At 40.6% G+C, this 26,423-nt stretch overlaps 1 protein-coding gene across 1 annotated transcript in view; it reads left to right on the forward strand.

Moving 5' to 3' along the window:
* The window catches only part of LOC147236591 (protocadherin-15-like), a 159,808-nt gene that overhangs the window by 43,041 nt on the left and 90,344 nt on the right, over window positions 1-26,423 (forward strand). Inside the window, exons 5-9 of the mRNA XM_086171289.1 lie at window positions 13,304-13,464; window positions 18,562-18,717; window positions 19,723-19,842; window positions 19,975-20,085; window positions 24,158-24,328. Of these exons, the coding sequence (XP_086027415.1) occupies window positions 13,304-13,464; window positions 18,562-18,717; window positions 19,723-19,842; window positions 19,975-20,085; window positions 24,158-24,328 (719 nt within the window). The remainder of the gene's footprint in view (window positions 1-13,303; window positions 13,465-18,561; window positions 18,718-19,722; window positions 19,843-19,974; window positions 20,086-24,157; window positions 24,329-26,423) is intronic.

A 26,423-nucleotide genomic window follows, 5' to 3' on the forward strand; every position in this document is an offset into this window, starting at 1 on the left:
AGCTGAAAGGCTGGGATTAGTGCACAACACCTGCTCCTTATGGATTAGAGAGCAAAACAGGAGGGCATGACATTCAGTGAAACTCATTTACTAATAACATACAGTGCATTCTAAATGCTTTTGCACAAAAACTATGACTTGTTAATATGTGTGAGCTTAACAAGCTCATCAAGCCGATAGCATGATTTATTGTAAACTCTTTTTACTTTCAAGACACTGAATGCCCTTGTTTATCAATGCTAAAGTAGCAAATAAAAGTCTACATCCCCAGACACTTGACCCTAATTAGACGACTACATTTGTTTACCTTTTTTGTAAGATAGTTTTGTGTTTGATTTGCAAATAAATACTCAATTACAGTATACTGTGTAGATAAACGGTCAACATAATTGCCTCTGTATCTGCTGTAAATCGCTATGTACTTATCCTCATTAAGCCATAGAAATGGGCCATTCATGCTTTACTCAGTGCTGTAACACAATTTGCATGATAGGTAACCTTCTGTGTTAGTAATTATCAATATAAAGTACACAAATCCTGATGCAAATCCTTTCATAGTAGTGTGTATGTGTTTGTGTGTGTGTGTGTGCGTGCGTGTGTGTGCATGCGTGTGTGTGTGTCTGTACACTGTATTAATAAACACAAACAGATACATAGTCTCATACTAAACTCAACCAACTTTTTTGATATTGATTAATTTAGCGAAAGAGAGATGTCAAGATGCCTTTATTTTACATTTGTAGTTGATGTGAATGTGATGTGTTTTCAGAATACTATAGGATTGTTAACTTAAATGAATAATGTGATATTGGAATATGTTTGCTTTTCATATCTCTGAGGGAATTCTGGAGTTCTTTTACTGCAGCTCTCCATTATGTGTACGTGAAGGGACTATAGAGCACGATTATACCATTGCGACCCACATGGGATTTTCTCCTACTAAGCAGCAGAACCATATCTGTCTGGATGGTGTCATCAGTTGAGAAATCCTAGCCCTGTGCCACTTGGCTTGCTGACTCTTAGAAACAGACGATTTTATATGTCATATGTCAGTTGTTCCACACTGTCCAAAAGATAAGCAGTTGACACCAGTAAGCCAAAATACAAAGAGTGATAATAGGGGATCTTTTAACTGGCATTATGTGAACTGACTGTAATCTAAATGAGTCAGTTAAATTCAACCCAGAAATGAAAATGACACTTCCTACACATTCATATTTACCTGATATCAAATTTGAATGATTCACTTGTGAACTGTCACACAAGCAGCTGCATATAAACTTCCCTTTTTTTCTACAAGTACTATATAGTATAAAATTTAAGGGAAATGTTTTGAGTTTTTATGGAGTTTTAGTCAGCATAATTGCATCAGTGATTATGACCTAACTATCCTGTCAGCTATAAAGAGTGTACTGAGACATCTTGACTATCAGGAGCTCCACAAGCACTGTATACAACTGCACACATATACACACACCAAAACCTGGCATGTCTTTGATACTTACTTTTGCACTTTTTAAGATCAGAATGTCTAGTTTTCCCTTTCCTTTTTTTCCGTTTGACCCTTGACATAAAGATGCAGTGCTACCTAGTACTATCAAGATGTATTTAATAAAGTAGTTAACATTGAATTATGAGAAACAATTATGTTATTGAAACAAGAATTTGCTGTGTAAGATTTAATTATTTTTTCTCAAAATGTATAAAATGTTTTAATATCTTTCAGAGACAAAGTTATCTCAAATTCAAATGATGGACTGACGTTATACACAAAGAGTATTCATCCAATTTTCTGGTAAATCAGGTCTCAAATGACACTATACATTACTTAAGTTAACCCCTTCTACTGTAGTGACAAGTTTCTGTTGAAAGGCAATGGACTGCTGGAGTATATGTAGTAGATGAAGGTCAGGATTACTGACAGTGAGTAAGCTGGACCTTTATCTAATCCCTCATGCATTGCCTGCAAATTGATGTGTGTGAAACCTATGATGTATTGTGCAGTGCCATCTGCTCTATTTGTTGTTAAAAACATAACTCAGATTTTCCCACTTGAAAAGCATGTGGAGGTCTCTAATTCTTATCATAGATACTCTTCAACTGTAAGTGACGGGATCTAAAACAAAAATCCAGTAAAACACATTGTATGATTTTTGAGTGATTCATTTGCTTTTTATTGCATGACATAAGCATTTGATACGTCAGAAAACAGAACTTAATATTTGGCACAGATACCTTTGTTGGCAATGACAGAGACCGGATATTTCCCGTAGTCCTGTAGTTCCTTACGAGGTTTGCACACACTACAACAGGGATTTTGAACCACTCCTCCATTCAGATCTTCTCCAGATCCTTCAAGTTTCAGGGCAATTGCTTGACTTTGAGCTCCCTCCAAAGATTTTATATTGGGATCAGATCTGGAGACTGGCTCAGCCTTTCCAGGACCTTGGGCTGCTTCTTACAGAGCCACTCCTTAATTGCCCTAGCTGTGTGTTTCGGCTCGTTGTCATGCTGGGAGACCCAGCCACAACCCATCTTCAAGGCTCTTATTTAGGGAAGGAAGTTGTTGGCCAAGATCTTGCAATACATGGCCCCATCCATCCTCCCCTCAATACGGTGCAGTTGTCCTGTCCAATTGGCAGAAAAACATCCCCAAAGAATAATGTTTCCACCTCCATTCTTCATGGTTGGGCTGGTGTTCTTGGGGTTGTAATCATCATTCTCCTTCCTCCAAACACAGCGAGTGGATTTTAGGCCAAAAAGCTCTATTTTTGTCTCATCAGACCACACGACTTTCTTCTATTCCTCCTCTGGATCATCCAGATGGTCATTGGCAAACTTCAGACGAGCCAGGACATGTGCTGGCTTGAGCAGGGGGACCCTGCTGTGCTGCAGGATTTTAATCCATGACAGCGCAGAGTGTTACTAATGGTTTTCTTTGAGACTGTGGTCCCAGCTCTCTTCAGGTCATTGACCAGGTTCAGACGTATAGTTCTGGGTTGATCACTCATCTGCTTTATGATCACTGATGCCCCGTGATGTGAGATCTTGCATGGAGCCCCAGACTGAGGGAGATCGACCATCATCTTGAACTCTTCCATTTTCTAATAATTGTGCCTACATGTGTTGCTTTCTCGCCAAGCTGCTTGCCTATTGTCCTATAGCCCATCCCAGCCTTGTGCAGGTCTTCAATTTAATCCCTGATGTCCTTACACAGCTCTCTGGTCTTGGGCATTGGGGACAGGTTGTAGTTTGTATGACTGAGTGTTTGAATGGGTCTCTTTTACATAGGAAATGAGTTCACACTGGTGCAGTTAATACAAGTAATGAGTGGAGAACAGGAGGGCTTCTTTAAGAAGAACAAATAGGTCTGTGAGAGCCTCAATTCTTACTGGTTGGTAGGTGATCAAATACTTATGTCATCCAATTAAAAGCAAATTAATTACTTAGAAATCATGCAATCTGTTATTCAGAATTTTTCTTATAGATTCCATCACTCACAGTTGAAGAGTACCTCTGATAACAATTACAGACCTCTAGTGCTTTGCAAATGGGAAAAGCTGACAAATCAGTAGTTTATAAAATACTTGTTCTCACACTATACAGGTATATATGTAGATATGTGTGTGTGTCTGTGTCTGTGTGTGTGTGTGTGTGTGTGTGTGTGTGTGTGTGTGTGTGTGTGTGTGTGTGTGTGTGTGTGTGTGTGTGTGTGTGTGTGTGTGTGTGTGTGTGTGTAGAAATATGTATACGTACGTGTCTGTGTGTGTGTGTGTGTAGAAATCACAGCACAAAGGACCCTGGTTTGATTGTAAAAAATTTAATTGTAAAAAATCAGAAAATGTGTCCAGATGTGTGAATGATTGTCTGTCTCTATATGCGGCAATTGATTGGTGACCAGTCCTGGGTGTACTCTGCATTTCGCCCAATGGCAGCTGGGATCCCCCACGACCCTAAGTAGGATAAGCAGTAGATGATGGATAAATACTGTACCTTCTGTTCGCTCTGCTGAGTTACAGCAGGCCAGATAAATCCAGAAGTCTGCCTAAAGGTGAATGACGCACACATACAGTAACCATTGACACTCAACTGGAGGTACTTTTGTAATAAGTTATGTATATGTATATGTATTTGTATTTAGATAATGTAATAGCACTACTTAATAACAACCCTATGCCAGTGGTTCTCTGATAAACAATGATGGAATTTAGACATATTAAGTATAAGATCTCTTGAACCAAATGTTACTGTATAACAGTTTACATGTGAAAAGCACATATTATACAACACATTACAGGCTTTTTAACCGTGAAATGTTTCTAGGATGTATGTAATGCAACACTTGTTGATAATGTCCATTAAATAATGATTACTTATAAATGAAATTATGAAGAACCTGCTCATGATCAGTGTCTTTACTCTTTGCCATAGTCAGTGTTATTTATCAAATTTGAGTTAGGAAATTCTGTTTGCATCTATGCTATTTTAGGCAATCCACAGAAAAATTAGCTTCCTGACAGTGTGATTGAGGGAAAAAAAATATACTTTTAACCCAAGCTGAAATTAACTCAATTTTAGAAAATGGCAGGGTGTTAATTTCATGCTCTGCATTGACGAAATTCTGCTCAAGGCTATGTAAAAAACCTGCAAATGTGTGACTAACGTCACTTATTTAAAAACTGAAATGGAAATGGAAATACACTTTACTTTTTTGACACAGATTACAGCAACACCGTTCCTTGCTGAACAAAACAGGTGCTGCTTTTTTTCCCCCCTTTCTCTTTGGCTTGTTTACTTTGACAGAAGTAGTACATGAATAGACAGATGTTTTTCAACTCGAAACATATAAAACACGATTGAAGCTTATTCAACATTTGGAGACCTAAGATGGCTGTTACTAAACATATCTCTTTACTTGGTGGTTTGTAATACACTGTGATTTTGGCAATGAGTACTGTAGAGTGGATCCCTTGACTGGTGAACATTTCTGTTGTGTTTATAAAGGCTGTGTCTAATGAAAATGGCCACCCATGAAGAGTAAAGACTTTGGAATGCTGGCTGAGCCTGCCGGCCCGAAGGAATGACATGGGTCCATCTTCCCCTGGGCTCACCACCCACAGGAAGAGCCAAATGGGTCAGGTGCTGATAGATGGATGGACAATGATTAAACTACATAGTCAAAAATAGTAATTAGTCTACCTCATTCTGTTAATGAATGAACCCTTTTTTTCACTGGAGTAAATTAAATATTTGTTTAAAAAAGATACAATCTTAATGTCGCCTCTTTTCGATAAATTTACCTTGGAAGTGGCAGGTGTCATTAAATGATCACAAAAATCACTGTTTTGATGGAGTAACCTTAAATATTTGGGCTCAGATTTCCCAAGGCCTGTGTTTTCATGCCACTAGCATTAGATTCTACTGTAAGCGTGGGCTCTAAGAAGGTTCTTTGTCATCAAAGTCATGATCAATTCTTTCCGAATCTTATTGTGGCAACTGATGAGATCCATCCCAAAATGGATCAACACACCCATACTAGCAGATCTGTTTTCACCCAACAACAACCCAAACCAGGCCATGTCGACTACTGCCTGAACCCCAGCCAAAGTCAATTGGCAGACATCTTTTGTTTTTACACAATCTACACATTGGATTTACAATTTCATATTCAGATTCCAACTCCGGTGATACCTTTGTTCCCCAGACAACACACATATAATGACACACATATCTACATAAAATCCCCATTCAGCCTAGCTGCTGCAGAACAACACCCGCATTAACATAATGAACATTCTCAAATTGGACCAATGCCCAATTCAAATCCCAGCAGTTATATACAGGAAACTCCCCACAATCTGTTAGAACTGAAGAATCCTGTGGAATGAGAGGTGAAACATTCTCAAGGAGAAAGGTCAAGTTTGCACAATAAGATTTGACAATGATATACAAAGTAGACATTAATTAGCGTGAGTAGCAACACTCTTCATAAAAACAAGAAAATTGATTTTTTTTTTGTCAGATTTAATATGTTATTCATTTTGGTATTTAGCCATCTCAGATGTTAGAGTTACAGAGCATATCTCCATCACTGAGTGCTGGTAGGTTGATTATTGATTTGGCTGGCAATGTAATTTTCACGGCATGGATGGAATTCCTGGGTTGCCATTTAATTAAGTAGTTAATTTCCTTAAACAATAATGAAACCAATTGCAGCAGCACTTGTGATTATTACATCCTTTAATGGTAAATGGTTTTTAGTCCACTACAGAAAATTGCAAATGAGCACTCAATATGCAGACAATCACATATTGGACATTACCAGTAACAGTCCTGTGTGACAAAATCCACAGCATAAAGTATGTTCCAGTCATGTACTATCTCACTAGTTAACTAGTAAGTTAACAGCGAATATTTATTATACCACTCTTACATTTCTTATTAGTTTGTGACCCCCCCACCCATTCTGAATTAAGGTCATGGAATCAATTTCAAGCATCTCTCAGCCAATATACAATCTTAATGCCAATTACTCTTTCATTGAGAACCTGGAGCTCTATCAGAAATAGCCAAACTCTTATCTGTTGCCATCATCTGCTGATGCCAAGATCATTGATAGTTTGGATAAAAGTAGGTTCTCTGCCCTGTCTCTGTGGGTTTAATCCACTATGAAGCCCACATCACAGGCACCTCTGAACAGAGATGAACCCAGGGTGAGTGAGTCACAGACTGCTAAAAATGACTTTATTCATTTAGAAAGGAGACACGGACTAAATCTACTACGATATTGCAGCCAAATACTTTGTGTTGGCATAGATGGGTTAGTCATTGCATTTTTTTGACTGGAACTTATTATGTGCCTGAGATTGAGCAACTAAAAACCCTGAGCAGTGAGGAAAAAGTTGGCACAGCAGAATAAAAGAAATCAAGAAATTTGTAAACATAACAGGTCAGTTAACTTGATGTACAAAGACTCCTTTTGTTATTTTTCTGGAATCAATTTTTTTTTTTTTTTTTTACAGTCGATGTCATTCACCCCACTATTTACTAAGGATGAGCTCTATTTATGAAACTAATATTTTATTGTAGTGTAACAGGAATACACAATTTTATTTTTTTAATACAAATATTTTTTCATATGATCACAACATACCAAATCACTAAATCCACCTGCTGTAATCAGCAGCAAAGATTGAAATTCAGAACTTTATATTAGAATTATAATTCAAAGGCTTCCATCATTCCTCCATACTCTTTTCTTAGTCTTGGCCTTGGCAAAAAAGATATATTATCCTCACAGTCATCATCATCATCATCATCATGATTATTGTCCCACTGCTTAGTTGGGGCTGGGTCATGGTAGGAGCAGATTGGAGAGGTGAACCTTGGCTCTCCACTTCATCCCTGGGGAACCTGAAGATGTTCTCAAGCGAGGAAGGATAAGGCCTTCAGCATGTTTTGAGTCAGCCATAGGACCTCCTCGCAGATATGCATCCACAGAATGCAAGTGGTAGTTGATCTGGATGTATCCTTGCATAGGGCCCTGCTCTTCTCCCCGCTATCCCCCCCAGCTCTCTGTATTGCTCATTTTACCTCAAGGCTAAGCCCAGCCTGCTACTTAGAAACTCATTTCAGTGGCTTGCATCTGGGATGTTGTTCTTTCAGTCACAACCCAAAGCTTGTGATCATGGGTGAGAGTTGATGCCCCAAAAAGAGTGGTAAATTAAGAGCTTTGCTTTTCGACTCAGTTCCTTCTTCATTCGATTCAGTGCTCATATCACTGCAGACACAGCACTGATCTGTCTGTCCAGTTAACGGTTCTTTTTGACTTCACTCGTGACATCCATGAACTCCTTCACTCCCGTATTTCAAACTCAGTGGGGACAGTCGGACGGTTTCCAGGACAGAACCATAGCCTCTTGGAGACCCTGACTCTAATCCTGACTGTTTCACACTTGGCCACCAGTTGTCCCAATGCCTAATGGAGGTCAGTTTGTGGTGAAGCCAAAAATGCCACATTGTCTACATAAGTAGAGAAACAATACTGGGGCCCCTAGACACTTTCCTCCCCTAACTGTGTACAAAAATCCTATCCATGAATACCACAAATAGGATCTGAGACAAAAGGCAGTTCTAGGGGAGCCCAACACCACCACACATGTGTTTGACATTGTGCCAAGATTCCAAGAGACCAGATTGCTCGGAAAAACAACCCAGTGACACCTTACTACCATAGCAAATTGCCACAGGACAACCCATGGGACATGGTCAGATGCCTTCTCCAAGTCTGAAAAGTTTGTTTAGACAGCATGAGTAACAATCCACACCAAGAGCTGGTTCACTGTTCCATGAATAGCTGAAATACACACTGTGTAATTCTTTCATGCTTTTTCAAAGGATTCTTGCAATTTTCAATTCAACCATGTCATTTCAACAAAAATTGAAAAGGAATGGCAGGAACAACAACCTCACAATGCTTTGCACCCTCAACGTCTTTGGAGGGCTCTCATCAACATTGGCTGCTTTGCAGCTGATGCACTTCTCTAGGAATGCATTAACCTCATATATTTATCCATGAAGACAAATACTCACGAGGATCCTCAGTCTGCCTCCTGTATGGAGGGACCTTCATTTGAGGTTCGGTGTTCTTTAAAGTGCTCTTTTCACAGTTTTATGATATTTCCAGTCAAGTTCAATACATCTCCGCCCATGCTATTAACAGCTGTAAAGTCATCTCATGGCTTCTTCCAACTCCTCCCACACCAAGGTTTTTTTTTCACTTCACTGCAACCAAGGCTGAATCCCTGACAGCAGTTTTTAGAGACTCATGGGTCACCTTTGAAGGAAAGGCCTCCTTCTTTTTGCTTGACAGCCTTTCACCTCTCACACAGGAAGAAGAGCATTGTGTTGTGTCTAGTTGGATTTTAGACCCGATGCCATGCCATTGGGCAATATGACTTTTTCTGCTTTGTGCTCTTCTGCCTCTCATACTAGCTCTGATTCCCCCCCCCCCCCCCCCCCCCCCCAAAAGAGGTGGCGTGCCATACCCCAAGAACCGGTTTGCCACTGCTTATAGCAAGCAGCTCTTTTCTCCACTGCTATCTGCCACCCTTAATATTCAGCACTCAACCCCAATGTCTCCTTTTGTTGTTTGTGAACCCAAAGCAAGGTTAACTGCCCATCTTTTGTTCAAGCTTGTTGTTTAGACCAAGCGTTGTGGTTCAAGTTTCAGCCAAAGGGCACTAGCAAGTAAGCACACCTCCCACCCCTTTCTTCAGGAGTGTACCCAGTCTCCATAATTCTGGAGAGGTATTTTTTGACTGCTTGTCATCTATCATCAGGGTACTTTGAATTCTACCTTGCACTGGGAGACCCTACTAGAGGCTGATTCCCACTTCGATAGACAAAACTTCCACCAGGATAAGGTAACAGTTCAAAGTGGAGCTGTATGAGCAGATAAAATACAATTTGTTGTAATTTATTGTGCCATTAAAGTACCTACACAATTTTAGCCACTATTTATTTTTCAGTTGTCATATTTGGGATGCATGTCAAGTACTTTTTGAAGATCAGTAATGTGTGCATAATTTAAACACATTGTTTGAGTGTAAGCAAACCCATTTAGTTAATGAAATTACAGCTTAATTCTCAATAGGATGATAGAATTACAGTATTGAGCAGTCAAGATGAATGCAAGGGAGATCATTTTAGAGCTATTGAAGAGAATATCCAAGGATAATTCCAATATTCCTTTTACTCACTACGTCCAGTAGTTAATTTTTGGTAGACAGTTCATCAAGTGCTCATCAGGTTTAGCAAACTCTCTCAAAGCTCGAGGTCAGTCATCCCTGGTGCTCGTAATATTAACAGCTTTATATATTTTTGAAGCGATGTTGTACAACATTCTAGCAGAAAAACTCATGTTCTTTCATAATCCTCAAAGTGGTTTGGTACATCAGAAACAGTGTATGATTTTGAGTCAACTTCATCATACAACCTTCTTACATCCATATCTTCACTGCTTTTTGTGAGTTGAATAGGTATAAATACAATGCGACAGGGATTCAAAAATCATACGATTTTTTTAATATTTGACTATTTGATTGGTGACTCAAACATTCCGTGTTTTCGTCAGTTTGTTTTGGGTCTCACAACTCTCACTGACATTTTTTGTATATTTTGTTCTCTTATATTCTCTGATCTTCGTCTTCTTCTTTCGCCTTCTCCCTTCAGGGGTCACCACAGCAAATCAACCTTCTCCATCTAACCTTTTTCTCTGTATCCTCCTCCCTCACATCAACTACCTTCATATACTCTATCACTATGTCCATAAATCTTCTCTTTGGTCTTTCTTCAGACCTCCTGCCTGGCATCCAGCATCCATCAACCAATATATTCACTATCCCTCTTCTGTACATGACCGAATCAGCTCAGTCTGGCTTCTCTGACCTCTCAAAAACATCTAACATGTTCCTCTGATAGACTCATTCCTGATCCTATCCAGCCTGGTCACTCCCAAAGAGAACCTTACTTCTTCATCTCTGCGACCTCTAGCTCTGCCTCCTGTCTTTTCATCATTGTAACTGTTTCTAGTCCACCTCGTCACCTCTTTACCACACTCTCTGTTGCTCTTGACTGTTGACCCCAAGTTCCTGAAATCCTCTAACTTCTTGATCTCCACTCCTTGTAGCATCACCATTCCACCAGAGTTCCTCTCATTCACACAAATATACCCCTCTGCTGCAACTAATCTTCATTCCTCTCCTTTCCAGCGCATACCTAAACCTCTCTAGATTTCCCTCAACCTGTTCCCTACTCTCTCTACAGATCACAATCATCTGCAAACATCATGGTCCATGGAGATTCCCGTCTAACCTTATCTGTCCGCCTGTCCATCACCACTGAAAACAATAAGGGGCTTAAAGCTGATCCCTGATGGAGTTCCATCTCCACCCTGAACTTCTCTGTTACCCCTACAGCACACCATACCACTGTCTCACAGCCAGCATACATGTCCTGCACCAGTCTAACACACTTCTCTGCCACTCCAGATTCCCTCATACAATATGAGAGTTCCTCTCTTGGCACCCTGTCATATGCTCTTTCTAGGTCTACATAAACACAATGCAGCTCCCTCTGGCCTTCTCTGCACTTCTCTATTAGCATTCTCAAAGTCAATAATGCATCTGTAGTACTCTTTCTAAGCATGAAGCCATATAGCTGTTCACCAATACTGACTTCTGCTCTCAGTCTAGTTTCCACTACTCTTTCCCATAACTTCATTGTATGGCTCATCAACTTTATCCCTCTATAGTTGCCGCAATTCTGCACATAACCCTTATTCTTAAACTGGGCACCATGACACTTCGTCTCCATTCTTCAGGCATCTTCTCACTCTCTAAGATCCTGTTTGATAATCTATTAAGAAACTAAACCGCTGCCTCTCTTAGACACCTCCAAAGGTATTTCATCAGACCAACTGCCTTTCCACTCCTCCTCAATGCATTCCTCACTTCACTTTTACTACTCTCTGCTACTTTGTGATCTACAAGTCACCTCCTCTACCCTTGCCTCTCTTTCATTTTCCACATCAATCAGCTTTTCAAAGTACTCTTTCCATCTTCCCATTAGTCTTCGAGCATCTGTCAATACATTTCCCTCTCTATCCTTAATCCCTTGGATCTGTTGTACATCCTTTCCATCTTTATCTCTCTGTTTCATCAACCTGTATAAATCATTCTCTCCCTCCTTATTGTCCAACCGAGCATACGCCCTTTGTTTTGCCTTTGCTACCTCTATCTTTACCTTTCGTTGTATATCCCTGTACTCCCGTCTGTTCTCTTCAGTCCTCTCAGTGTCCCACTTCATCTTTGCTAATCGCTTTCTCTGTGTATACTCCCGCACTTCCTCATTCCACCACCAAGTCTCCTTATCTACTTTCCTTCCAGATGGAGGAAGTACTCTCCTACCTGTCTTCCTGATAACACGACCTGTAGTTGTCCAATCATCTGGAAGCTCTCCCTGACCACTCTGAGCCTTTTTCAACTCCTCCCTGAAAACCGTACAACCCTCCTCCCTTTTCAGCTTCCACCACTATGTCCTCTGGTCTGCCTTTGTCCTCTTGATCTCACATGTCACCAGAGTCATCCCACAAAGCACCATCCTATGCTGTCTGGCTACGCTCTCACCTACAACTACTTTGCAGTCACTGTTCTCTTTCAGGTTACCTCATTATACAAGATGTAGTCTACCTGCGTGCTCCTACCACAGCTCCTCTAAGTTACCCTATGTTCCTGTCTTTTCTGGAAAAAAGTATTCACTCCAGCTATTTCTGTCCTTTAGGCAAAGTCTACCAGTATCTGTCCCTCTGCATTCCTATCCTCTATACCAAATCTGCCCATCACTTCTTCATCCCCTTGATTGCCTGCACCAACATGCCAACTGAAGTTTGCACAAATTATCACTATCTCATCTCTGGGGATATTCTGCATCACTTCATCTAGCTCATTCCAGAACATCCCCTTCTCCTCAAACTCACATCCCACCTCCAGGGCATAGCCACTAACAACATTGAGCATCACACCTTCAATTTCCAGTTTCAGACTCATAAGTCTATCTGACATTCTTTTCACCTTCAGAACATTCCGAACAAACTCCTCCTTCAAGATAACTCCTACTCTATTTCTCTTCTTGTGAGTACCATCACAGTACAACTTAGAGCCTGCTCCTAAGCTTCTGGCCTTACTACCTCTCCATCTGGTCTCCAGGACACACACTTTATCCACTTTCCTTCTCTGCATGATGTCAACAAACTCTCTACCTTTTCCTATCATAGTCCCAATATTCAAAGTCCTTACTCTTAGTCCCAGACTCTTGCCTTACCCCTTCCCTCACTGCTTCCAAACATGCCCTCCTCCTCTCCGTTTGAATTGGTTCCCTGGTTCATCGGTACCTATGGCGGTTGTAGTTAACCTGGGCCTCGACCGATCCGGTATAATCTGGTTATTAGGTTTGATTTGCGTGTTTTGTTTTGGAAAGTTTTACACTGGATGCCCTTCCTGATGCAACCCTCTGCATTTATCCGGGCTTGGGACTGGCTCAGGGAGATACTGGACAGTGCCCTCCTGAGGCTGGCGCCTGTGTCGCCCTGAGGATACATTCTCTTATATTCTCCGATATTAAAATTAAAGTGAAATTAATAGTTTGCAATGGTCTGTTTGTATGATAATGTCTTTGTTAGACACAAGAAAGTATTCACATGTCCTCTTCAATTTGCTAATATGAATCATTTATACCACCACAGGTACCATATTGGTGGAAAATATGCAGATAAATGGCCGTGCCCAAGACCCAGGCCGAACCATTTCATTGACTCTCCTGGACAACTATGACTACTGGGTGATACTGGAACCATCACAGCAGAGGCTGTACCTAAACAGCACAGGGCGTGTTCTCGACAGAGATGTAAGTTAACTGTCAATACCATGTAAGCAGGACACTAAAGAGATACTAAATGTTTTTAAATACACACATTATGTATATTAATATGTCTGTTAAAAAGTATTTAGGTAATGTGACTGTCAGTAAGGCCATCTCTGTGCAACGGTCTCACAGCCATCCATCCATCCATCCATCCATCTTTCCCCGCTTTTCCGGAGTCAGGTAGCGGGGGCAACAGCCGCATTGGTGAGGCCCAGACCTCCCTCTCCACTGCCATATGGTCCAGCTTCTATGGGGACCCCAAGGTGTTCCCCGACCAGCCTTGAGACATGGTCTCTCCAGCATGTCCTGGAGGCTCCCCATGGTCTCTTCCCAGATGGACATGACCAGAATACTTCCCCTGGGAGGCATCCAGGAGGCATCCTGACCAGACGCCCAGGCCACCTCATCTGACTCCTCTCTTTGCGGAGGTGCAGCGGCTCTACTCTGAGCTCCTCTCAGATGACTGAACTTTTCACACAATCTCTAAGGGAGAGTTTGCCAATCTGCAGAGTAAACTCATTTTAACCGCTTGTATCTCCAATCTCGTTCTTTCGATCACTACCCATAGGTCGTGACATAGGCGATCGAGCTTTTGGCTCAGCTCCCTCTTCACAAAAACAAATCGATATAGAGACCACACCGATCAGCCTGTCGATCTCCCGCTCCATCCGTCCCTCACTCACAAACAAGACCCTAAGATACTTGAACTCCACTTGGTGCAGGACTTCTTCCCCGACCCAGATTGGGCATTCCACCCTTTTTCAATTGAGCACCATGGCCTCGCATTTGGAGGTGCTGATCCTCATCCCGGACGCTTCGCACTCGGCTGCAAACCACTCCAGTGAGAGCTGGAGATCATGGCCTGATGAAGCCAACCAAACCACATTGTCTACAAAAAGCAAAGAATCATTTCTGCAGCCACCAAACCATATCACCCTTAACGCCCTGGCTGCCTCTAGAAATTCTGTCCATAAAAGTTTTGAACAGAATTGGTGACAAAGGGCAGCACTGTTGGACAAAAACAACACTGCTCCTCCTTGATCAACACCCCGGAATACCCTCTTCTCTTCTACAGCACAGCTTTATAGACCTTACCAGGGAGTCTGAGGAGTGTGTTAGTTGGAGCACACCCTCCGATCCCCCTTTTTAAAATGGGGGATCACCACCCTGGTCTGCAGCACCGTCCCCGGCAACCACGCAATACCTGTCAGCCAGGACAGCCCTACAGCATCCAAAGACTTGAGGAACCGAGGGTGGACCTCATCCACTAGCAGGGTCTGCTATTGAAGAGCTTTTTGACTGCATCAGCAACTTAAGCCTTGAAAATAGGTGTGTCCGCACCAGAGTCCCCCAGCTCTGCTTCCGAGGGACTCTGGAGGGGTTGAGGAGATCTTGGAAGTATCTTTATAAAATATATTTGTATATTTGAGTTGAGGTCAGCAGCACCCTGCTCCCATTGTACACCGTGTTGATGGAGCACTGCTTCCCGATCCTCCTTAGCTGCTGGATGATGGACCAGAAGCTCCTCGACGCCCACCGGAAGTCGTTCTCCATGGTCTCCCAAGCCCGAATTTTTGCCTCGGCAACCACTGAAGCGGCTTGCCGCTTGGCCTGCCGGTACTTGTCGGCCCCACAGGCCAGAAAGGCCCGATAGGACTCCTTCGCCACTGGGGTCCACCAGCGACTTCGAGGGTGACCGTCAACAGGCTCTAACAGCCTTACGGCCTCAGCTCCAGTCTACCATCTCGAAAATGGAAGCGCAGAACATGGTCCATTTGGACTCAATGTCGCCCACCTCCCTCGGGACGTGGTTGTAGTTCTGCCAGAAGTGAGAGTTCAAACTCCTTCTGAGAGGGGACTCTGCCTCATGTTACGTTTGGGTCTGCCAGCATCCTTCCCCACCATCGGGGTGTACTCAGCACCAGGTAGTGCAGGTCCAACGACACAACTACAAGGTTGATCAAAGAACTGTGGCTTCAGGTGTGTTGGTGCCAAGTGTGCGTATGGACACCTTTATGCTTGAACATGGTGTTTGTTATGAACAATCTGTGACGAGCAAAGAAGTCCTATAACAAAACACCTCTCGGGTTCAGATCGGGCCGGGGGTGTTCCTCCCAGTTAGGCCCTTCCAAGTCACACTGTCATTGCCCACGTGAGCATTGAAGTCTCCCAGAGAGGGGATGAGGGAGTCCCTGGTAGGATTGCTATCTAGTGATCCCTCTAGGGACCCTAAGTAGGGTGGGTAAACTGAGCTGTTGTTGAGTGCATAGCCACACACAAGAGTCAGAACCCGTCCTCCCACCTGAAGGCAGAGGGAGGCTACCCTCTCGTCCACCAAGTTGAACCCCAATGTACAGGTGCCTAGTCATGGGGCAATCAATATACCCACATCTGCCTGATGCCTCTCACCGGTGGCAACTCCAGAATAAAAAAAAAGTCCAGCCCGTCTCAAGAGGCCTGGTTCCTGACACTATGCTGTGCATCGAGGTGAGTCAGTATATCTAGTCTGAATCTCTCAGCCTCACGCACCATCTTGGGCTCCTTCTCCGCCGGGAAAGGTAACATTCCACGTCCCAAGAGGCAGTTTCTGTAGCCGAGGGTTTGACCGCCAAGGTCCCCTGCTCCGGCGACCGCCCAGCTTGCACTGCACCCGACCCCCGAGGCCCTTCCTGTGGTTTGCGAGCCCAAGGGAAGAGGGACCCATGTCAGGCTTTCGGCCTGTGCTTGACTGAGCCCCCTGGGTGAGGGCCTGGCTACCAGGTGCTTGCCATTGAGCCCCCACCCGGGCCTGGCTCAAGAGGGAGGCCCTGTTGACCCATGTCCCAGCAAGGGAAGACTAGGTCCAATGTTTTTCTTCTTCATGGAGGACTTCTGAGCTGTGTTTTGTCTGGTCCCTCACTTGTGACCCGTTTGTCTTGGGTGACCCTTCCAGGGGCATAAAGCCCCTGACAACAGAGCTCCCAGGATCACTGGGATGTGCAAACCACTCCACCATGGTAAGGTGGCAGCTCACAGTGGGGTCACAGTCAAGATGAATGCAACTAGGTACATATGAACATTCTTATTTCCTGTCCAAATTTTCAACAGTGGGACTTTTTTTTTGTGGTTTGAGTTGTCGATCCATAGCAGTTTCATCTCAGACAACAGCAGGAGGGTCTGCTGCTCTAGAGCTTTCAAGATACAGAAAAGCTATAATTTGATCAAGAAAGTGGCGGTGCGGCCATCACATTATAAAGAAATGTAGTTAAATAAGTTTCATTGTTAATGCTGAATATTATACCACACATTTAATAGCATTAAGATAAAACAGCGAGATTCATACACTCCCTCTATTAACTGCCAACTTATACACAACAATATACACAATCTGGCCATCACCTAATTCGCTATGATTTAGTATTCTCCCTGAAAACATGTAAAAGAAACATGCTAAGATATATTATTAACAATGCCAGCCGCTTGCGCTCAATAGGCTATTTAGGCTGTGAACTGGAAGGGAAAAACTCGTCAATCCCTTCCGTCTTGTGTATTTTATCATACTTATTAGTATAAAGTCTGAGATTGGTATGAAGCAATTGAAATGATTGGGACATTAAGCATGTGCTCATTTCAATTTGATTTATATTGCTATCTTGAACAAACTTCAAATCTAGTGGTCATAATAATTTAATGGAAAAGGTATATTTGAGAATACAGCATAACATAAATCTTTAAATTTTTTTACCTTGAGCACCCTTACAGCTAAAGATTTTTCAAAATATTTACCACAAAAATAAATGCAGTGTTTTGCAGCTGGCCACTGTTATCAATTTGTTTTTTAAACCACAGCAATTGCAATATCATAACCTCATTGTCATTCATTAAATTTCTTTCTCAGAATGATTGCATTTTTTTGCCTTCATTTTTATTCTTCGAAGTCATTTTTCATTTTTACCAACAACTGACATTCGACTAGTCAAAGTTTATGTGCAAGACTTTTTTTCTAGTACTTAAAATTTTGACTGACATTCACACCTTTATTAAAATTCATTAGACTGTATTTAAGTATCTGTGACAGTAAAAAAACAAAATGTTGCTCAGTTGTCTATCATAGGTCAGGAACTGTTAAATAAGTTTATTTCATCCCAGTATACATGTGCTCATGAAAATAACATGTTTTATTCATAATATCAAAATTTGATGGAAAATATTTCTCAATACACAGAAAAGAAACTCATCTCTCTATTGGTTTTACCTTGTGTGAAAGATTTCCTTGGTATGGTGTATTTGTATTTTGGCTCTTAGGGCTGCATTGAGACCAGAGGTCAGCCTTATTTGGATGCAGATATTTGTTCATTAACAAGAATAAAGCAATGGTGCGTAAAATTGTAATTTGAAAACACAAATGACTGTCTTTTATTAAACAAAGAATCAAAATAAAAAAAAAACTTTACTTGTCCCAAGGAGGCAATTGGAGGGCGCAAAGGGTGGCATAGCAACCAAAATCTATAAATATATAAAATCAAAATATATAATAAGAATAAAATAAGGTAAAATAACAGTAAAATATACAAGATAAAATAATTAAAACAAGTGTAAATAAAGAAAAAAATAGATTGAAGTGATTCCAACATCTAAAAATAAACTGTATATCTGAGAAAATGGCTGTACATTTAAAAATAACTACCTATATATCTATACAAAGGCAGAAGGAACCAAACATTTCTGGTTCGATTCCCAGTTCCTCCTGGTGTGTCAATTGACCCGTCATGGATGGGTTAATTGCAGATAATGAATTTCCCCACAGGGATTTATAATGGATAAATAATGATTATTATTACTTTCTTGGGAACATTTTTCCTACTCATTTTTTTCCTATCACTTTGCTATTGTCTCTTGCACGAATCATGTTGTTCAGTTTTAGGTGAGGTACTATGTCTACAAGAGTCAGCACAGTTGCCTCTGTTTAAGTATAAATTGCAAGATTATGTGAAACACTTAGGTCTTGTTTCTTAGCAGCAAAGTAAACAGTAGTTGCATACTAACTTACTTTTCTTTTAATGCTGTATGATGATTGGTATGTTATCTCTCCTTTCTCAGCCTCCCAACTATATCACCACTGTTGTGGTTCAGATTCAGTGTACCAATGAACTGATTGGCACTGTTATTTTACACGAGGTAAGGATTGTTGTCAGGGACAGGAATGACAACACTCCTCGCTTCCAGCATCCGCGCTACTATGTTGCAGTAAATGAGGTAAGGACCTCCGGGTAGCATTATCATTGTGTGCATGTATCATATGTTTACTATAACAATATCGGCAACACGGTGGCGCAGTGGTTAGCACTTCAGCCTCACAGCACGTAGAACCCTGATTCGATTCCGAGAAGGGGACTTTTCTGTGTGGGGTTTGCATGTGTTTCCCCGAGTTCTTCAGTTTCCTCCCACATTCCAAAGACATACAGCAGGCTGATTGGAAAAAATTGGGAAAATTACCCTGAATTAATGTTGTCTGCGATTGACTGGCGACCAGTGTAGGGTGTAACCCGCCTCTTATCAAATGATAGCCGGGAAAGATGTCCCCCACAAACCTGAGCGCAGAAGATGGATGGATATAACACTATCAAAATGGAAAAAAAAGTAAATGGCAATGGTCGTTAGATACCTTCTTCAGAATTCATTATGTGATGCGCACTGCAAAGATACGCGTCACAATTAAGTTGCCACTGGATCGTTGGAGTAATCAAATAATCAGGACATTCCCTGTCTGCAGTGCATGACTGTTCAGAAGAAAAGTAGAATAGAAAATAATTCCCTTCAGGCTTCTAGGGAACCACAACTTTATACGCCGTGTCCATTTTTTCAAAATTCTGTCAGAGTGTGTTAATATAGATATACTGTATGTAGGAGCCTCAACGATATAGTGAGTCACTCTCCACTGCTGAGCTTCTCCCCTGAAAAAAGCTCTCTTACCTACTGCCGGGTCCTTTGGACTTTGCTGAGGGCTCTTGGGAGCAGCAGTTGTTCTCACACTTACATTTTGTTATTCTGTCAGCAGTGTGCATAAGCCTGTACATTGCTGCTGACTGCAAAATGTACTTTTATGATTTTTTTTTTCTCATTTTATTACTTTTTAATCCAAATGGAAAGGAGTGGTTAAATCAATAGCTGTTTGCACGCGCTCTCGACTGTAAACACGTACTTACAGGAGACTGTCGAGCAGTTGCATTTATCTGTTTTCATTGTCATATTTTCCTCTAGCTCACACCAGTTGGAACAACCATATTTACTGGTTTCTCAGGAAATAATGGTGCAACGGACATTGACGATGGGCCAAACGGACATATCGAATACAGCGTTCTTTACAACCCCAATGACCCGGTATATGGACAAGTCATGCCATGATAAAAACCCTCTACACCATTGTAAATTTCTTCAGCAATCGGCAACTTATTGCTCACATACACTTTTATTTACTCTATTATCATATCACCAATCTCTCCCTTCTTTCAGACTTCGAATGGTACAGTGAGTGTTGCAAACACCCTTTCAGGACACATTACACTGGCTGAGAGGCTGAACTATGAGGAGAAAACACGCTACCTGGTTTTGCTCCAAGCCAATGTAAGTGAAAAATGATTTATCATTTCTAAGCCCAGTCACTTTTAATGAAAAGTTTTGACACAAAAATAATTGGTCACAAAATACCCTGACCAGAACAGGATTGGCTGCTTTTTTTATCACTTTATCTCTGCATCTGTTAGACCTCTGGACAAAGGATTTCCATGTTTTCAGTCTTTTGTCTCTGTGAACCCAAAAGGAATATCTTGAAGTTCAGTATAGATGTTAAACAAGCCTTAAGGATGGGATGACTAGCTTAGTCTTGACAGAAAGGGTTAAAACTCCAGGTTACAGTGATTGCAAAGTAACACATGCTTTTGCATCTATATACAACAACTGCTGGGATTCCGTTCAAGTTAGACATACATGTTACTGATGACTCAGAAATGGCCCAGTTACATTTGAGACTGTGTTACTGTATCGTTCGTTTATGTTTGAAAAATCTGACACACTAATGGTGATAGAATTTCACAAGTGGGTGCTAATGTGAAACAGTCATCTGGAAATTTTTTACATGAAGCATCCAAGGTCAATTTCGGTGAGACATAATATCCTTGCACTTTTCTCTCCATTACTCAACACATATTTAGAAACAAGTCAAGGAGCGTATCTTATGATCAGTTGATTTAACCTGAAAAACTTTAAAACCCCTTATCATGACTATGCAAATCCTAGTATATTATATCTAAACTGAATGTTTAAAAAACTTTCACTTTTAGCTTAGAGATTACCACAAAGTTATATACGAGTGTGTGTATGTGTGTGTGTATACACACAGCGCATATATAGTGGAGAGAACAAGTATTTGATAAACTGCTGATTTTTAAGCTTTTTCACTTGCATAGCATGTAGAGATCTGTAATTTTTATCATAGATTCTCTTCAACTGTAAGTGACGGAATCTGATATAAATTCCAGTAAAACATATTGTTTGATTTTTAAGTAATTAGTTTCCTTTTTATTGCATGACATAAGTATTTGATAAATCAGAAAAACAGAACTTATTATTTGGCACAGAAACCTTCATTGGCAATTAAAGAGATTAGACATTTCCATTACTTCTTGACCAGGTTCGCACACACTGCTTTTTGACCCACTCCTTCATACAGATCCTCTCCAGATCCTTCAAGTTTCTGACCAGTCGCTCGGCAATATGGACTTTCAGCTCCCTCCAAAGATTTTCTTTTGGGATCAGGTCTTGAAACTGGCTCAGCTACTCCAGGACCTTGAGCTGCTTCTTAGCTTCTTACAGAGCCACTCCTTAGTTGCCCTGGCTGTGTGTTTCGGGTCGTTGTCATGCTGGGAGACCCAGCCACGACCCATCTTCAAGGCTCTTATAGAGGGAAGGAGGTTGTTGGCCAATATGTTGTGATACATGGCCCCATCCATCCTCCCCTCAAAACTGTGCAGTCATTCTGTCCCCTTGGCAGAAAAGCATCCCCAAAGAATAATGTTTCCACCTCCATGCTTCACAGTTGGGCTGGTGTTCTTGGGGTTGTACTCGTCATTCTTCTTCTTCCAAACATGGCGAGTGGAGTTTAGGCCAAATAGCTCTATTTTTGTCTCATCAGACCATATGACCTTCTTCCATTCCTCCTCTGGATCATCCAGATGGTCATTTGCAAACTTCAGACAGGTCTGGACAAGTGCTGGCTTGAGCAGGGCGACCTTGCTGGGCTGCAGGATTTTAATCCGTGATGGTGTAGTGTGTTATCAATGGTTTTCCTTGAGACTGTAGTCCCAGCTCTCTTCAGGTCATTGACCAGGTTCAGCTGTATAGTTCTGGGTTGATCACTCATGTTCCTTATGATTATTGATGCCCCGCAATGTGAGATCTTGCATGGAGCCCACAACTTCTCGCCAAGCTGCTTGCCTATTGTCCTATAGCCCATCCCAGCTGTGTGTAGGTCTATAATTTTATCCCTGGTGTCCTTACACTACTCTCTGGTCTTGGCGATTTTGGAGAGGTTGGAGTTTGTTTGATTGAGCGTGTGGATAGGTGTCTTTTATAGAGGTAAGAAGTTCAAACTGGTGCAGTTAATACAGGTAACGAGTGAAGAACAGGACGGCTCCTAAAAGAAGAACAAATAGGTCTGTGAGAGTTGCAATTCTCACTGGTTGGTAGGTGATAAAATACTTATGTCATGCAATAAAATGAAAATCATTTACTTAGAAATCCTACAATGTGTTTTTCTGGATTTTTGTTTGAGACTCCGTCACTCACAGTTGAAGAGTACCTATGATAAACATTGCAGTGCTCTACATGCTTTGAAAATGGGGAAAAAAAATATATATATATATATATATATATATATATATATATATACATATATATATATATACATATATATAGACCCTTGCGATTGACTGGCGACCAGTCCAGGGTTTACCCTGCCTCTCACCCGTTGACAGCTGGGATAGGACCCCAGCATCCCCTGCGACCCTAAGTGCAGGATAGGCGGCAGAAGATGGATGGATATATGATTTATTTATTATTTCTTCTGACGTGCTTTAACACAGATAAATTATGGCCTGATCCTGCTAATGAAAAAATGTCAATGTTTTAAATTTGTATTTCATAATAATCAACTCATGAGCCATGAGATGAAAAGAAGTGACAAAGCATGTTAATTAGAAGTAATTAGAAGATTATCTTGTAGTTAGAGATTGGCAGTAGGTGTAAAGACTGGAAATAAACAAGCTTAGCTAAACTAATTTACATAAAATACTTGAGAAATGCTCACTGACTAAAAAGTATAATGTCATACCGGTTTTAGGACAACTTATACAAACAGACAAATAGCTTTACTATAGTCTTATGATTTCTGTCACACTGTCACATCTTAGTTTTGACTTTGATTATAATAAAGTAGTAATTTTATTGATCCCATTAAATTCACATACATTATAACAACAGCAATATGTTGCTCTCTATGAAACCTTTGTTGCAATGCAGTAAATGTATGCTTCCTGAGGGCCACTACAATACAATTGGTCAAGGATGTAGTTTATATCAGAGGACTAAAGAGGAAGAATCGAGTAGAACCGCTACATTGTATTATTAATATTTGAAAATGTGAAAGGGGTGTTTTTGAAAATCTAAGAGACGCATTTCAACTGGCCAACGTAAAGATGTGATGTAAATCATGTTAACCATTGCAAACCTGTTTTCTGCATAAATGGTGTACTTTAAGACATAGGATTCAGTTTGTCCTTGATTGTTCAAAAACATTAATTTTCTTACAGCCACTGAAGTGTAACTGTCTTAATAAATGATTGCTAAAGTAAAATAAGTGGATAATTCTCCTCAAAAGTTTAAAGTAATTCCATCTCATCAGCCACTAAAACTATATCCAGTTTTCTTTACATAATGTGACTGACTGATTATGACATAATGGTCTAAGACTCCTTTCTAATGACAGAACAGAGGTAAAGTGCTTCAGGTCAGCTGGTCATTGAGCTGTCAAGCCATCTTCCTTTACTTCTTATATTTCATGCACAAGGACTTAACCTTTTAGGCTGACAAGAAGTCTTTCTAGGCATGCTATTCCTCAGACCTCTGCTGTTCATTACAATTTTTTAATTATGCTGAAACATTTGTATTTAATGTGCTGCAACACTTTCCTTGTATGCCTCTTGGGGTAACACCATTAACAAAGATTTTTGTTTGTTTGTTTGTTTTTCTCCTTTTGCGCAACTGCTATACAGATCCTTTTGATATCAGAAAGGCTTTTTCTATAATTTTGCACAATTGCAATCCAACCTTTGCCATCTATCGAACTAGCTTTTGACCTTGCTTTTAATTGCTCTATTCCCATTGAGATAACAGTATTATTTGTGCATATATTTTATAATTTTCATTGCAAGGGATACCACTGAGAAGTCAGAATCAGGTTAGTCTGACATATTTTAATTTCTGTTAATGATATATATTTGGATTTCAAAACACAGCTACAGTGTCCAGTTGAGATTTGTAACACAATAGTATTCAGTCCCACCAAGTCAAGGTTCAAGGTTTGAGGTAGAAAATTTCTACCCTAAACCTTGAACCTTGATATATGTTTTAATTTTCCCAGGACCGAGCTCCATACCCTCCCAACAGACGAACTGCAACCACGACTTTGACTTTGGATGTTCTAGATGGAGATGATCTTGGACCCATGTTTCTGCCTTGTGTTCTGGTGAATAACACCCATGACTGCAATCCCCTCACCTACCGTGCTGCTATTCCTGAATTCACTGAACCGGTAAGAATGGTAAAGAGACACTGCTATTACACAAGGTCATTCTGTCGGAAATTCTCCTGCTAATAGTATGTGCATTTTTTCACTTCCCGTATTTATACTTGTGTATAGATGTGTAAATGTGTGACTTATAAATAGATTTTTTTCTCTTGGTGAAGATTTGACAATGGCACCTTCAGCCCAGGACACTCAAGCCATCAGTGCATAATAGCCCAGTACTTTATAGCAACATAATACAAAGTGAAATTATTTAGCTACTTAGAATAAATTGTCTATATAGTCTGGTTATATTCTGAATTTGATTGAAATGCAATCCCTTATAGGTTATTTGACAGGTCCTCAGATGTTTGTTATCTATCTAATGAATTTGTATGAATCCAGAATCTGTAATTGTTCTATCAGTCCACAATTAAGAGAAATTACTTTGGGATACCTATATACTCATTTGCTTTGAAGCTTTTACTGTATTTCTGCTCATCAGCAGTTTAAAATAAATCAAACTTGACACGATTGTACTGAATTGCATTTATTTGGATAGGATTGTACTGACTGAAGATAACTTGAATTTGATTACGAAACGGAAATGGAGATAATATTGTGGCTCACTTCTGTTAAGAGATGGTCTATTTTCCACACTATCATGCTGGTTTACTTTAAGGTTTTCCATTTAAATTCCAAAGCCTCTTGAGGTTTAAATTGCTGCCAGTTGATAAAGAGATTTCAGTACACTTAGCCTTGTATTTGCTTGCCTGCTTTCAATGCGAAGTGTCATGAGACAATTATGTTGTGATTTGCCACCATATGAATAAAAATTTGACAGAACGTGCCCTGGCCATTTTGAAAAACAAAGGGGAAGAGTACATCAAGTACACAACCAAAGTATAAATATATATTTTGTGTAATTCAGAAATAAACAGAATAATTTAACGTGGGGTATATCAAGGAAACAACAGGACTGAGACAATATACTAGTCCTAACCATTGTTTTTTTGCATGCATCATAAGTAGGTGAAGCTGAGATTGAGGCATATAGATGAAATAAAACAAATGTAGGAGAAAGACAAAGCAAAGATTGAATAGATACTGTATATAGAGACAATCAAAATATGTCAAACAGTTTAAACCTAAATGGAAAATAGGGCATGAATATATGCAGTAGTGCAAATTGTGCTGTGCAGAATTCGTGTGTATCAGCTGTAGACAAGGGAAGTTGTGCTTTTTTTTACCTTTTTTTCTGTGAGATGTATAATTTATAATAAAAGGTTTGCAGAGTGGCAAGTGCTCAGGTCATTGGAGCTCTGGCGATAAAACCCTAAAGCTTTTACTGGGCTGGCTCCCTGTCCTGTTTTTTTTTTCTATTTGAACCCTGCATGGTTTCCTGTCCCACAAGTTTTACTTGCAATAATAATCTTAGGTGAACAGCTATGTTATATATAGAAATAGAGTTGTCCGTTGCTTTCTATCTGGTGTTTAATTTTATTCATTATTTTTTTAATGTTCAGTGTTTCATTATCCAATCAATTTCCTCTTACCTTAACAGGTTTGGTCTTCACCAAAACACCACAAGTTCCGATGCCCTCCCTTTACATTTGACCTACTTCGGACTTTGCTTTAATATTGTGCTCCCCAAACTCATGCTGGTTTTTACTTTGTTTCTCTGCATATCCATAAGGACACAGGCAGGCTATTATACTATTCACATACAGCTACATGTAGGAGGAGTGTGTCCAAATGTATAGTTGCCCCCTGTTTTACCCAGGCATATATTTGAGTGGGTAAAACAGTATTTGACTTTCTATAATGTCAGCTCAACTCTCTTTGCTTTTTTGTGCTAAGATGTCTGTCTTCACTGCTCTTTCACAATCTGAAACTGCATTTTTCACTTTCTCAAATAGTTCATTGTAGTCTATTCATCTTCATGATCAAATTATAGCTCCCCCTAATTTCCCTGTCACTCTTTTAAACACAAAATCAGGCCTCGATTCAACCGACACTCGTTACAAAATCACATTTTTTAATGCAGCCATGTCTGATAATGACTCGCTGGTGCTCCTGCCTCTTCAACAGGCCCAGCAGACCATACGATATAGGCCTCAAG

Source organism: Fistularia commersonii, chromosome 2 (genome assembly GCF_037954325.1).
Source record: "Fistularia commersonii isolate RoL2024-O1a breed Wild chromosome 2, RoL_Fcom_v1.0, whole genome shotgun sequence".
NCBI classification, from domain to species: domain Eukaryota; kingdom Metazoa; phylum Chordata; class Actinopteri; order Syngnathiformes; family Fistulariidae; genus Fistularia; species Fistularia commersonii.